Source organism: Penicillium macrosclerotiorum, assembly GCF_028827735.1.
Source record: "Penicillium macrosclerotiorum strain IBT 26536 chromosome Unknown utg000007l_segment0_segment0, whole genome shotgun sequence".
Taxonomy (NCBI): Eukaryota; Fungi; Ascomycota; class Eurotiomycetes; order Eurotiales; family Aspergillaceae; genus Penicillium; species Penicillium macrosclerotiorum.
Window position 1 is genome coordinate 177,620 of NW_026643086.1, and position 13,185 is coordinate 190,804.

Consider the following 13,185-nt stretch of genomic DNA (forward strand, 5'->3'; position numbering starts at 1 on the left):
TTATTAATTGGGCAACCAAATCGATCATCAGAGTCTAGTTATATTTAGGTGATGTTCTCGCAAATGAGGCTTTGCGTACTTGATCATGATCGATTAGCTATCCGATAGTTCCGGCAAAGCCTTCTATAGCGACTAATTGTGACTAGCTGTTTCATCTGAGCTCCCCAAACCCGTAGTCTGCCTATATATAGATAGACCCTTTGAGATAGGGTTGGATCCACGTCTACCAAAAGATGTCGGCAAGCACATAGTCTTCCAAAGCCAATAAGTGTCTACCATTCCTTGAAAGATATCCGTTTTGTCGGTAGCAAGATCTTCCCGAACCTCTAATAGCCCTCCAATATAGCTTAATATAGCTTAGAATGTTAGAGCTCAGAAGTATTCCGCCCCTAAAATGATGACGCCCTGCTGCTAATTCCATCGGAATAGTGGAGACTTAATGCCACAGCCCCTACCTAGCCTCAACCCATTGAGGGTCGGCCCCATGGAAGTTGGCGCTAAACGTGATGTGCGGCTGGGATCTCTACAGAACCGAATCTCCCTAGAGAACGAAGATACGCAGTACTCTGTACACATCTTCGGACAAATGGTGTAGGATCAGGTACTCCAGGAGGAAAAAGTACAAAATACATGAGGGTGGGATCACCACCTGGAATCACTGTTGATCCCGTACATCATCAATCAAAAACAAGGTTGACAAGATGCGGGGAACAGGGCTTCACGTAAAGGCTCAGGAGTGGAGGACCCTTGTTGGCAGCTAAATGACCAGTCACCGGGGGTCTAAGCCCCATGGTTGCACAGCGGCCAATAGTGGCTCCAGGCGGTATATACAAGTCCCGCGAAGTAGAGGCCTGGCTTTGACAGCCCCCTAGGCCGGACCGCGTTCAGCTGCAGCCTTTAGAAGAACTTTCTAAGGGAATAAAGTAGCGTGGTACGAACCTGGGTGGTTTTTTTTTTTTTTTCCTTGCACTTGCATTTTCCTCTCCTGCACCTCCAACTTCAACTTTCTCCTCCCCCTCACACGCTCTCACATCTCTCAGCTCTCAGCTCTAACAACTCCCTCAAAACACCATGAAGCTCACTCAGATTACCCTTGCTGCCACGGCCCTGTTTGCGACAGCAATTGCCCTGAGCCTCGATGATCTGCCCAGCTGCGCGGTCCGTCAATACCCGCCATTGCCCTAAACTTTGCAGAGTCTGTGTCTAACGAGATGCTATAGACAAGTTGCGCCACCGATGCAATCCCCGCCAAGTGCGGCATCGATGTCGAGTGTATCTGCTCTGATTCGTCCTTCCTGAGCGACATTACCTGCTGTGTGGCGACCGCCTGCTCCACGGCTGACCAGGAGAGTACGTGATACTATCACAAGTCTTGATATGTTGATGCGCAAATCGCTGACTCCTCTTTCCAGCTACCCTCAAGGTCGCCAAGAGCATCTGTGCTAGTGGAGGTGTGACCAACCTGCCCACCACCGTCGCCTGCTCCAGCACTGCCAGCTCCACCGGCACCGAGACCAGCTCCAAGACCAGCTCCAAGACTGAGAGCAAGACCACCACTGCCACCAATGCTTCGGAGACCACCCTGACCGGCTCAGCCACTACGTCTGCTGCCTCGGCTACTGAGACAGGATCCTCGTCCGCTGCTGCCTCGTCGGCCGCTGCCACTACCGGCGCTGCAATTTTGGGACAGACCAAGGACTCGTCTCTGATGGCTGCCGCCGGAGCTGCTGCTGCTTTCGCTGTCTTCCTTTAAAGCTGCCAAAGACATGTACCACTCGGTATTGTTACGAAGACAACTCGAATATGACTGTTAATGGGGAAGTCCTGGGTTCTCCGGAAGGACTTGGAGGACAATCCCATGGAGCTGTTGTGAGGAAAGGAGTCTTGAAAGGGCTATCGACCTGGTCTATGCAATAATCATGATATTTTTTAAGCAAATGGAACCCACATAATTTATCTTAATCTTACACCCTTTGCAGCTGCGTGAAAGAACCCGAGAAAGTATATTTAGTGCTCGCGGGCATCCTCCAAAAGCTTAGTCAATCTCTCCTGTCGTTCCTCGCGACAGGTAAAGAAGACCTGTAAAAAGAGAGAAGAAAATTAGCATCTCAGCCGATCCACACGTCGCAAAAATTCCCCGGATCCGTCCACAAAAGGGGTCCAACTCACCCAGAACCACACCATCATCTCAATAAAGGTAAAGGTGAAGACGACACGGTTCTTCAGGATGTCCAGACCGGCGGAAGCAATGGTCGCGGTGTATGAGGATAACATGTTTTCAGCCCTGCTCTGGTAGATGAAGAACGCGATGCCGCCGTGCAGAAAGAAACGACACGCGGCAACGCCGATCCAGACGTTCCAGTACAAGATCAGCGAGCTGGTGATGTACTCCGGGAGTTTTGCAAGAACCTGGAGGTCCTCCGCGGGAAGATTTCCATTGCGGAGAGGCCGAATATAAGGCAGGGCTTCGTCCAGAGCTTCGCGATAAGGGAGGGTGAGAAGCAGAATCAGGTCGATGAGCGCTTCACCGAACAGGGGAATGGCGCAGAAGACGAAGGGGGATTGAACCGGGCTTGATGTGGTAGGGAAGTCCTAGGTTGCAGTTAGCTCTGTAGAGGCCAATTGATTACCCCCGGGCAGTTGAGAACAGATGGGGTTGAGAGGGCTCATACGATCTTCATGGCCTCGCCCATCATAAACACCAGGTCGGAGTCGGTGATGTACTCCGGGTTCTTGAGCAGGTACCCGGCAATCACGACCAGGAACACGGCATGTGCCTGGATCAGGGTTTTGGAGGAGATAAGGACCATGTTGAGGGTTTGGGGAGGTGATTTGTGGTCCTGAGGGTTGACGGAGAGAAAAAGTGGCCTTTGAATGGGAGGCAGCCGAAGTCGCGGCGTTAACGGCAAAAACATGTGGGGAACTCGACGCTTCTCCGGTTGAGATTCCCGCCATCAACCTTGAATCGCAAGTCTGATAACACGACGCGCGGGGGCTCTGACTCGATCATATTAATTCAGATTGCAGGTCAATCACTCCTCTGATCCTACTGCCCCCTCCCCCTTTGACGTCCCTTCCACCGTGGGCACGATGGCCGAGCCCCGCTTCAACACCGAGCGCCATGTTAAATATTATCTGCGATGCCTCAAGACCTTCCTCCCTTCGGCCTATATCTCGAATGATTCCAATCGCATGCTCCTTGCATATCTCACTATCTCTGCGCTAGATGTTCTCGGCGTTCTCCAAAGCAAAATAACCCCCGAGGAGCGACAAGGGTACATCGACTGGCTTTACCATTGCCAGGTCCCCTCCGGTGGATTCCGTGGGTTTTCTGGCACCAATTTCGGCGAGGACAAGCGCACGGCTGAGAATGAAGCTTGGGATCCGGCCAATGTACCAGCTACATTCTTTGCGCTGGTCAATCTACTCATCCTCGGAGACGATCTCTCCCGGGTGAAGCGAAGGGAATGCCTCCAGTGGCTCCCGAAAATGCAACGCGACGACGGAAGCTTTGGGGAGGTGCTCGGTCCGGAGGGGAAGATTGAGGGTGACAGTGATCTACGTTACTGCTGTTGCGCGTCTGGCATACGGTATATTCTCAGAGGCAAGAATGGCCAGGGCGTCGAGGACGTGCCCGACATTGACGTGCCGAAGTTCATCTCATTTATCGAAGACTGCCAGGTACGCCTTCCATGAATTATGACTATCTCTTGGAATTGAGGTACATAGATAGTGTTGACTTTTTTTGTAATCCATTAGAGCTATGATGGTGGCATGGCCGAATCTCCGTTCCGCGAGTCCCATAGTTCGTGTCCCGACTGATCTTGCTCCCTGCTGCGAATGATCTTCCTCACTAACCGACTCAGGTGGCCACACATATTGCGCAGTTGGATCTCTAGAGTTTCTGCGTCGGGCATCAGAAGACATCCCACCGGTTCCGCTGCTAGCTCCCGGGTCGAGGAAGTTTGAGACGCTGTTGGGCTGGTTGGCATCCCGGCAGACACACCAGCTACTTGGCGAGGAGGATGAAACCGAAGACGATGGGGGCGAAGAAGAAGAGGAGCAGCGCATCCCTAAGGTCGAGGCTGGGACAGAGACCCAGACAGAATCTGTGGAAAAGCTTGTCTCCGAGCTGTCAAATATGACACCAATCTCAGGCGAGATGATCGCGTGCGCTGGATTTAATGGGCGATGTAACAAATTGGCCGACACCTGTTATTCGTTCTGGAACGGCGCAACCTTGATGGTAAGTCATGTTGTTCACGGACTATATCGTCAAGCACGTCAGCTCACAGCAAATACAGATGCTGGATCGATATTCGGTGATCGACGATGTGCGCAATCGACGGTATCTTTTGGAGAAGACGCAACATCTTGTTGGTGGCTTTGGAAAGGCGGTCGGCGATCCCCCCGGTAAGGCGATATGACGTGCCTGTGGCGAATCCCTCTATTGATCTATTTGTATTTACTGACTCCGTTATTTTTGGTTCAGATCTGCTCCATTCATATTTTGGTATGGTATCATTGGCGTTCCAGGGGGAGGAAGGACTGGCTCGCGTTGATCCCGCGTTGGTCACCACGGAGCGCACCGTTCAGCATCTTCAAGCGTTGCCGTGGCATCGGTAGCGAGTTCTTCTCTTTGCAATCCCGTTCAAGCGTATATAGACATTTATATATACATACTATCATTCATTGGAGTGCTGAGATACATAGTAGATATCAAGCGTGCAATCAATCCCTTGTTTCTGTTATAGGACAACCGATATTCAAGGTAATATTTGAGATTGCTTCGGATCCGAGATGTACTCGTGCCGTGGGAAACCGGTAATCACAGGAGTTTCTCCTCTCTGTCTGTCGTTGATTATCATCGATCTTATTGTTCGTAGCGAAGAAGAGAATCCCATTCATCTGAACTCACTCTCTTCGGGATTCAATATTGATTACTCATGCTTCATTCATCTTCCTCCTTGCGTAATTAACAAGCCCCTACCCTACAAGTATGATCCTTACCATGAATGCCCTCCTCGGCACTAGATGGTCATTGTATCCTCTCAGGGGATTGATAAGCGAATCATGTACGGTGAGTCGAGGATCTAGAGCTATACTAGAACTCTCGGGGATTTTGTCTATTTATACTGTCAGAGCTAGCATCTTTCTAGTGGGATCCGTATTTGGTTCATGTTCTAGTTGGTAATTCTGACAGATGCACTTGTATGGTCCTATTGAGATACTTACTCTACTGGATTTTTATTGTTGACATACATATATATATCTCTCCCATGACAAAAAAGGAGGACTTGCAAGCGCGGCCGCTGAACCTTGTAAAAAGATGCCGAGGACTTTAGATGCTAATAGCCTATGAATATATATTTAATATTATATTATCTACAAATTGATTCACTTACCATAATGATGATAATATACACACGTAAGCAAAAAAAGGGGAAAAAAATGAGGGACGGGCCGGGCTCGAACCGGCGACCTTAAGATAGTACATAGCCTGTAATATACAGGTTTCATTGCAATCTTACGCTGACTACCAACTGAGCTACCGCCCCCTTCTGTGAAGCTTGGCAGGTTCGAATGTATGCGGTTTGTATATATAAATATAGTGGTAGATGTTTTCATTATAAAAATGAATGTGGATGAAAAAAAGTGAGGGACGGGCCGGGATCGAACCGGCGACCTTAAGATAGTGACTTATCTGATAATTACAAGAGAAATGTAGTTTTCAGAACGTTGCAATCTTACGCTACTACCACTGCGCCACCGCCCCTTCTTTGATGATTGGGGAAATAAAAATAAGTATAAGACGTCGTCACAAATCAGATAAAAGAGCGAGACCGGAAAACCTCCTTTCTACTGTGTGGGCGCTTCAGGGCGGCCGCAAAAATATTGTATATAACTACCGTACGTGCGCACCACAATAGTGTTGCCTAAGTATTTGCTTCATTTCGTGTATTGCCAGGACATCTGGCCTTGATCCCAAACATTGAGATTCAGTCTCTCGTCCTAGTCTATCATCTCTCATGACGCTATTTCACTGAAAGGTCAAGATGCTCTCATGAACAAACAAAAGGGGCCAATATATTCCAGGCATGATCATTGGCAAAGTACAGCCTAGCGTGTGTCCACAATCTACTCCATTACGGCCTGAGAGCTGCCGGCGTGGAAATGTTACAGGGTTGGGATGCTATTATTGCAACGCGGGACCAGGCCTTTCCCTGATTCCAAGCCCCCGGGGCACCTTTGGCACTCCGGAGATGAGCAGCTACGACGAGTAATTAGCTGGCGAAATAGATTGCTGGGGCTGAGTAATTATGCAAACCGGGTTCAAGCCACTAGTGAAATACATTACGCAGTTAGTAGTAGTATTATTAAGTTCTTCTAATGTGTCTTAACGGCCCAGGAGAACGTTCCACCCAACTCCACCCGGTCCACGTTCCCGTTGACGTCTTGGGACCTTTTGCACCTTTGGAACTCTGGACCTCTGGAATCTTGAATCCCGCACACATTCCTCTGCCACCCTTCCTTCTCTACTCTCGACCTCCCAACCTCTCGACCTCTTCGACGCCCGACGGCTGGACATCTCTCCAACAATTTTGTATCCTCCGCTAGATTGATCCAACTTCCCGGCCCACCCCCTTCCGCGTCCCTTTGAATGGCAAGACCGCGCAACCTCCTCCCAATATCTTCCCTTCCTGATACGCGCAGAGATCTCCGCGGTGGACGGCAATCCCGGAGATCGATCATAACACATGCCGCCCCGGACGAGAGCGGGGGTGCAAAGCCAGAAACAAAAGGAAAAGGTGCGTCACTGGAGTCTGCGGACTGGCTGGAGCGCCATGACGCCCTTCCCAATCCATCGGTACCCAAAAATCGGACGTGTAGACTGACTGAAACGCCGTCTCTTCCGGCCACATATGATGACAGCTTGCCAATTCCTACAATGAACTCCTCGAGTAAGCTCCCGCTTGTGCCTCATCTCCGGCATACCGCCACTAACGCGCCCCCTCCCGTAGGGAGTTTTCGTCGAAGGACCTCCGGAGCGTGGGAAATTACACCCTTGGGCGCTTAATTGGGAAAGGCTCCTTCGGAAAAGTCTATCTCGCATCGCACAAACTCACCAATGGTTCAAAGGTAGGTGAAATGCGCGCTGGAAACGTGCCGTGGGAGAGATGTACATCATGGGATCAATGCTGATACGCCCTTTGTTAGGTGGTTCTGAAGTCATCGAGCAAAGAGGATACGAATCTCGCGCGCGAAATCCACCATCATCGCCAGTTTCTCCATCCCCATATTGCGCGACTGTATGAAGTCGTCGTGACGGAGAGTTTGGTATGGCTGGTGTTAGAATACTGTCCTGGTAGGTGGCCAACGCGGTAGAAGAGCGTGTCGCAAAATCAAGCAGGGCACGAGAATAGAACATGGACTGACACCGTCGGTTCTCCAGGTGACGAGCTGTACAATTACCTCCTCCGACATGGCCCTCTCCCCGTCGAGAAAGTGAAACGAATCTTCACTCAGCTGGTGGGCGCGGTCGCCTACGTGCACAGCAAGTCATGTGTGCATCGAGACCTCAAGCTTGAGAACATACTGTTGGACAAAAATGAGAATGTCAAGCTCTGCGACTTTGGGTTTACCCGCGAGTATGAAGGCAAGGCCAGCTACCTGCAAACCTTTTGCGGGACAATCTGCTATAGCGCCCCGGAAATGTTGAAAGGAGAGAAGTATGCCGGCGAAAAGGTCGATGTATGGAGCCTAGGTATCATTCTCTATGCGCTGCTGGCGGGCGAGCTTCCCTACGATGACGACGATGACCAAGTCACCAAAACGCGAATCCTTTCAGAGGAGCCCATCTATAACGAAAAATTTCCGGATGATGCCAAAGCTCTGATCAACCTCCTTCTGTCCAAACGGCCATTGATTCGGCCTAGCCTGGACGAAATTCTTGCTCATCCATTCCTCTCCGAGCATGCTCCGGATCAACTAGCGATTCTTAAGATCCCCGGACCTTCACCGTTCACCACCCCCTCGAGAAGACAACCCTGCAGCGCATGAAAAGCGCTGGGGTCAACATTGATGAAGTCATTGAGAATGTTCTAGCTCAACGATGTGATCCCTTGGCTGGATGGTGGGCACTGTTAATCGAAAAAGAGCAACGCAAAGAGCAGAAGCGCGAGCGGAAACGCCGGGAGAGGGAAGTCGAGGCCAAAAATCTCCGCCGGCTGAGTGCTGCCAGCAGTCGATTGGAGAAATTATCCTCAGCATTGGTTGAGGTGGATGAAGAAGGCCAAACGACCTCTGGCGCTCAACTGCAGGATCGTGGCCGCCGTGACAGACGAAGCCTGCCATCGCAGCTTGCAGTTCCCGAGCTCCCTGCACTCCCAGAGCCACTTCCTGGGCAGGCATCTGAATTGAGCACTTCACCCCTACCGATTGATAAAGATAAGGATGCCCGGTCTGTACGCTCGAATACCTCAGCCTCGGCTTCGGTTCGCCGACGCCCGGTTCCACCTCCCAAAGATAGGCGACGATCAAGGCCAAGCATGCTGCATGTTAGTGCGTCCCAGCCAGAGCTTGCACAGCATCATAGTATCTGGCGTCGCCGCACCAATCGACGGCATAACCCGATCATGAGCCAACTTGCGTCGTTGAAACATTGGTTTGTTGAATCTGCCAAGAGAGCCAAGTCCCCTAATGCGAAGTCAACTAGTTCGCGCAAATTCCTGGCAGAGAAATTCAGCCCGGCAAAAAGCCAGGAAAGTGGGAAGAAATCTGCCGCCTTACCATCTCCTGTAGGCAATACTCCTGGAGAGGTGATGACACCCACTCAAGTCAAGCGGATCTCCAATGCAAGTAGTCTGGCCCCTAGTAGTGCCTCTTACCGTCAAAATCGGCATTCCTATCCTCGCCAGCCTCGCCCATTAAACACCGGGCATTCCAGCAACCGAAACTCACTCTCCCCGTCACCCATCACGCCTCGTGGTTCATACCGGCGCTCATCAGCGGGCTTGCGTGGCCGCAAGTCAACATCCTCGTCCGTTTCGTCCATTCGCAGCATCCATCACACTCGCGCCCATTCCAAGGCATCCTCAATCTCCTCCAATAGCATTGACACTGTTTCAACACCAACAGCCAGAATCTCGAAATCTCCTCACTCCTCTATCAAAGTTCTGCCCACCACTCCAGGCCCCTCCGCTCGCTTTCCCAGCAATATTCGACTTGTACGTGGCTCCAGCGGGACACACAGGGACACGGGGGATATAACTGGCCCGATGCAGTCGTTCAATGAAACAGCCCCATCTCCTTTCCTCTATTCACCGTCTTCGAGCCTGGTGTTTGCTCGTCGAAAGCGATCAGCGTTCAAAGGTCCTATGATCCATACTTCGAATCTGCTCGTCTCTGGCGGTGTGGTTCATTCGCCAGTCCCTGGACAAGCTGGAAATAGCGGTGAGCCAAATGCCGTTCAGGGACGACCTGCCGCACGAAAGAGCCAAATTATTGAAGAAGAGGAAGATGACGAGAACTTTGAGGAAGAGATTGAAGAGGTTGACGAGTTTGATGATCTGGAAGAAGACGCCGAGACTATTCACGCCATTGAAAGTGAACAACACAAGGAGGATGTAGCTCAGGAGCCCGCTATCCAGGCCACGGATGCTGGTTCTCCTGTGTCGAGCGGCAAAGCACTCGACCCTGCCCCTGAGCTGGACACTGACAGTTCTCCGAGGCCTCCGCGATCATCTTCCTTACAATCTCCACCACCCGAAGCGGCGATAGCTCTCGCCACGGTGACCAAAGAGTCGACAATGACTGATAATTGTGATAATGCCACTTTGAAGAAGACCTCAGAAGTGACTGGCGACGTGGAAACCATTCCCGCTACTTCTTGAAAAAAAAGAAAGAAAAGAAAAAAAAAATCTTGCTTTTGCATTATGACGCGGGCGTTCTTGCAACTTCCCCCACGATTCCCATTCTCGCAATCTGTTAGACGATAGAACTGCTCCTATTCTTGACTGACTGTTGTTTTTTATACCCCACTCGTGTGTTCGCGATCCATCCACAGCATGTGTTCCTTTGCACCTCATTTCCTTGCTTCCTTTCCCCTATGCCTACTAGCATTTCCAGGCAGTCTCCAGTCGACACCGTCTACGATGGCTGTGACTACAAAACGTCTTTGCTGTATACTCTCGCTCTCTCTCATTTCCTTCATCCTGCTCAACTACCCTTTCCCTGCTCTCCCGCTTCAAAACGCGATTTTCTCTCTATCGAGATTTCCTATGATTAACTTCCTGTCTTTCCTCACCAGCCCGTGATTCTCAGATGTCTCCTTCATTTTCTTATTTACTGGCCCATATTGCCCATATTGCTTCTCTATAGAACGCTGCGTCTTTTTGACCATCGGCATCTTCTTGCCTGCATAATGACATTCTGCCCTGATCCAGTGCGCTGAGCACAAAATACAATATAAAACGTGCTCTTTGAGTTACCTTCAGTCCCTGTACAACTTGGGTCGTTGAATTTCCACAAAGAAAGGCAATGTCCCTTGATCTTGATACCATCGCTATTTAGAAGAAACACTACTAACTTACAGACCTCTGTCTCTACTCGGGTCTCTATGGTGCCATTGATAAAAATTGCCAGTATGGTTCTATCCCAGCGTTAAGCTATCGAAATAAGCCTGAAAATGCCAACAATCCTAACACCATAACATAAAGCTACTAACTACTCACTCTACCGCTCCAAATGGACCGCCTCACCGTCCTTGCCCGCCATATTTTCAACAGCAGTCTCCTCGTCCTTGGCATTCTGATTCTGCAGCCCCACAGTACTCTCTCCAACCTTGTCCACCGTCTCCTTGTATGAGGGAACGAAGTTGACCGCGACGGCGTACGTCCAAGCAACGACCATGAACTAGTTATAGTATCAGAAACCAGAAGTCCAAAAAGCCACACAGCCCAAGCCAAGCATCAAAAGAAATAATCAATAACATACCATAGTCGGCACGATCATCGCAAAGCCCGTATTATTTTTCATATCAGCAACATGGCCCAGAATCGGGGGTACAACGGCACCGCCACACACGCCGCCAACAATGAATCCCGAGCCACGCTTATAATGGCGGCCGAGGCCACGGATGCCCAAAGCGACGATGGTTGGGAAACAAACGGATTCAAAGAACAGGGTCATGAACAGCATTGCTAGACGGCGGAGTCAGTCAGACGCTCAAAGCGCGCGCGCGCTCCTGGAGACGCAGGTCAACTTACCAATGCCAGTTTGGTTCCGCTGGGTGATGGAGGCGGCCAGAAAGGCCACACAGCAGGAAAGATACACGCCGAAGACGTAGCGGGCTTTGGTATACTTCATCATGCCGGAGCCGAGGAAACGGCCGACGGCGAAGGCGCCCTGCGCACCGGCAAGAAGCTTCGCACCCTTGGCGCTGTCGGTGCCAGGCCAGGTGTCGACGGCGTAGTTGATGAAGTACCCAGCGATGGCGACTGGAAAATCTCGCTTAGCATGACAATTTTGCTAGGAAAGCAGGCGCGCCGGGAAGAAGGGGTGTATGGGGAAGCAAAAGATAAGAATCTCTTAGTAGATGGATGACATACCCTGGGCGCCGGTATATGTGAACTGGGCCAAGGTGGCATGGAACAGCTTCCACTGCTTCCAGAAAGGCTTATCCTGCTCATCGATATGCGTCTCGGCTACCTGGAACGCCATGTCCTCGTCTGTGACCTCGGGGATATTCGAGACGAAGAACACTGCCGCCAGGCAGAAGACGAAGATGCCAATGGCGAGGTAGACCCATTGAACACGCTGTAGGGCGGTGACATTGTCCGATGTCTCCGTGAAGAAGGCATACGAGCCCAGCACGGGGCCGACGACGGTGCCAATGGCATTGAACGACTGCGCGAAGTTGATCCGGATCTCAGAGTAACGGGGTGGGCCGCAGACTAACACCTGTTAGCATCCAAAGCTATGACTCAGTCCTCAGGTGAGAAGAATGCGCCACCCCAACCAGGAGACGTACCAGTCAAATACGGATTCGCCGCAGTCTCGAGCGAGCCCAAGCCAGAGCCAATAACGAACGTTGCGCCGCAGAAGCCGCCGAAAGACTGGTGCAAACCCGCCGGCCACATACACAGCGCGCCGATACCGTATAGCGTCAGCCCGAAGATGAACACGGTCTTGTAGCCGAAATTGCGCAGGATCCAGTTTGCGTAACCCAGCGAGGCGAGGGGGTATGCGCTGTGGCACGAAGAAACAAAAATACATCAGCCTTGCGACGGGAACCTGAGCCACGACCAGATAGATATTCGCGGGTGGCTGCAGCCAGCCACAGAACCCGGACGGGAAATCAAAACATACCCGAAGTATGCGGCTTGGAGACCGGCAGAGCGCGTGCGGTCAATGTGCAGGGTATTCTGGAAATGCTTGTTCAGGGTATCGAGGAGGCCGTATGCGAAGCCCTAACCGGGTGCATTGAGCAACCGAGGTCAGCTTGTCAAGCATAAATTAGGTTAGGGCAACTCCATACCCATAGGAAGAAAAGGATTGTGACGAGACTGAGCGGCCACAAACTCTGGCGTAGAGTTAGGGTCGCCGCGGAGGTTGTCTTGCGGTTATCGACGCGCAGACCGGAGCGATTCTTGAAAAAGGCCTTGAAGCCCATTTCCACGAGGGGGCAGTCCAAGAGGACAAGCGAGCTGGGACAAGACTCGAGAGGCGAAAGAGATCGGGAAACTAGTCTCCAGTCCACGATGTAAGTCCAAGCTCAAGGTCTAGTATAGCGGACCTCCGACCACGAAAAGAGAATTCGGACACAAGACCAACACAGCGCCGGAGCAGACTCGATCAACGCCATTTAAACAGACCGCAAGGGCGCGCCATCCTGACCTGCAAAGACAGGGTCGCACCAGAATGCGACCTTAATTCGATGGGGTCTCCGCATCTCCACAATCCGGGGAGACCTTCCCGCCGATCTCTTCCCCAGCCTGGGCACCAGCGTAACGACCCGCGTGCTCGGCCAATACCTGCCAGTGCGCAAGACCGCGCGGAGGTACGTTTCGGCACCGCGCAACTCTGTTTTCGACCGTGTTCGAAAGGAGGATGCGGGGTTGAGGTTGGGGGGTTCGAACTCGGGAAAATCCCTGCCCGTGGGTTAAACAGGTCGCCTGGTGGCGT

At 51.5% G+C, this 13,185-nt stretch overlaps 5 protein-coding genes across 5 annotated transcripts; 3 read left to right on the top strand and 2 right to left on the bottom strand.

The window, feature by feature from the left end:
* Window positions 1-1,071: 1,071 nt before the first annotated feature.
* Window positions 1,072-1,753, top strand: N7462_006882 (CFEM domain-containing protein; the record flags this gene model as incomplete). Its single annotated transcript, XM_057078600.1, has 3 exons — window positions 1,072-1,158; window positions 1,221-1,350; window positions 1,413-1,753. The coding sequence occupies 3 exons, from the start codon at window positions 1,072-1,074 to the stop codon at window positions 1,751-1,753; spliced, it is 558 nt and encodes a 185-aa protein (XP_056931270.1).
* Window positions 1,754-2,007: 254 nt separating this feature from the next.
* On the bottom strand, window positions 2,008-2,810 carry N7462_006883 (uncharacterized protein; the record flags this gene model as incomplete). Its single annotated transcript, XM_057078601.1, has 3 exons — window positions 2,008-2,079; window positions 2,170-2,592; window positions 2,673-2,810. The coding sequence occupies 3 exons, from the start codon at window positions 2,808-2,810 to the stop codon at window positions 2,008-2,010; spliced, it is 633 nt and encodes a 210-aa protein (XP_056931271.1).
* A 280-nt stretch (window positions 2,811-3,090) lies between these two features.
* Window positions 3,091-4,626, top strand: cdc43 (protein geranylgeranyltransferase type I subunit CDC43; the record flags this gene model as incomplete). The annotated part of the gene is made up of 5 exons (XM_057078602.1): window positions 3,091-3,681; window positions 3,760-3,805; window positions 3,867-4,246; window positions 4,305-4,413; window positions 4,493-4,626. The coding sequence occupies 5 exons, from the start codon at window positions 3,091-3,093 to the stop codon at window positions 4,624-4,626; spliced, it is 1,260 nt and encodes a 419-aa protein (XP_056931272.1).
* Window positions 4,627-6,758: 2,132 nt separating this feature from the next.
* Window positions 6,759-9,893, top strand: N7462_006885 (non-specific serine/threonine protein kinase; the record flags this gene model as incomplete). Its single annotated transcript, XM_057078603.1, has 6 exons — window positions 6,759-6,809; window positions 6,934-6,962; window positions 7,023-7,140; window positions 7,219-7,366; window positions 7,454-8,021; window positions 8,066-9,893. 6 exons carry the CDS (start codon window positions 6,759-6,761, stop codon window positions 9,891-9,893), a joined length of 2,742 nt encoding a protein of 913 aa, XP_056931273.1.
* An 841-nt stretch (window positions 9,894-10,734) lies between these two features.
* N7462_006886 (putative l-fucose permease) lies at window positions 10,735-12,673 on the bottom strand (the record flags this gene model as incomplete). The annotated part of the gene is made up of 7 exons (XM_057078604.1): window positions 10,735-10,914; window positions 10,996-11,201; window positions 11,268-11,498; window positions 11,610-11,954; window positions 12,032-12,249; window positions 12,370-12,470; window positions 12,539-12,673. The coding sequence occupies 7 exons, from the start codon at window positions 12,671-12,673 to the stop codon at window positions 10,735-10,737; spliced, it is 1,416 nt and encodes a 471-aa protein (XP_056931274.1).
* Window positions 12,674-13,185: the final 512 nt, after the last annotated feature.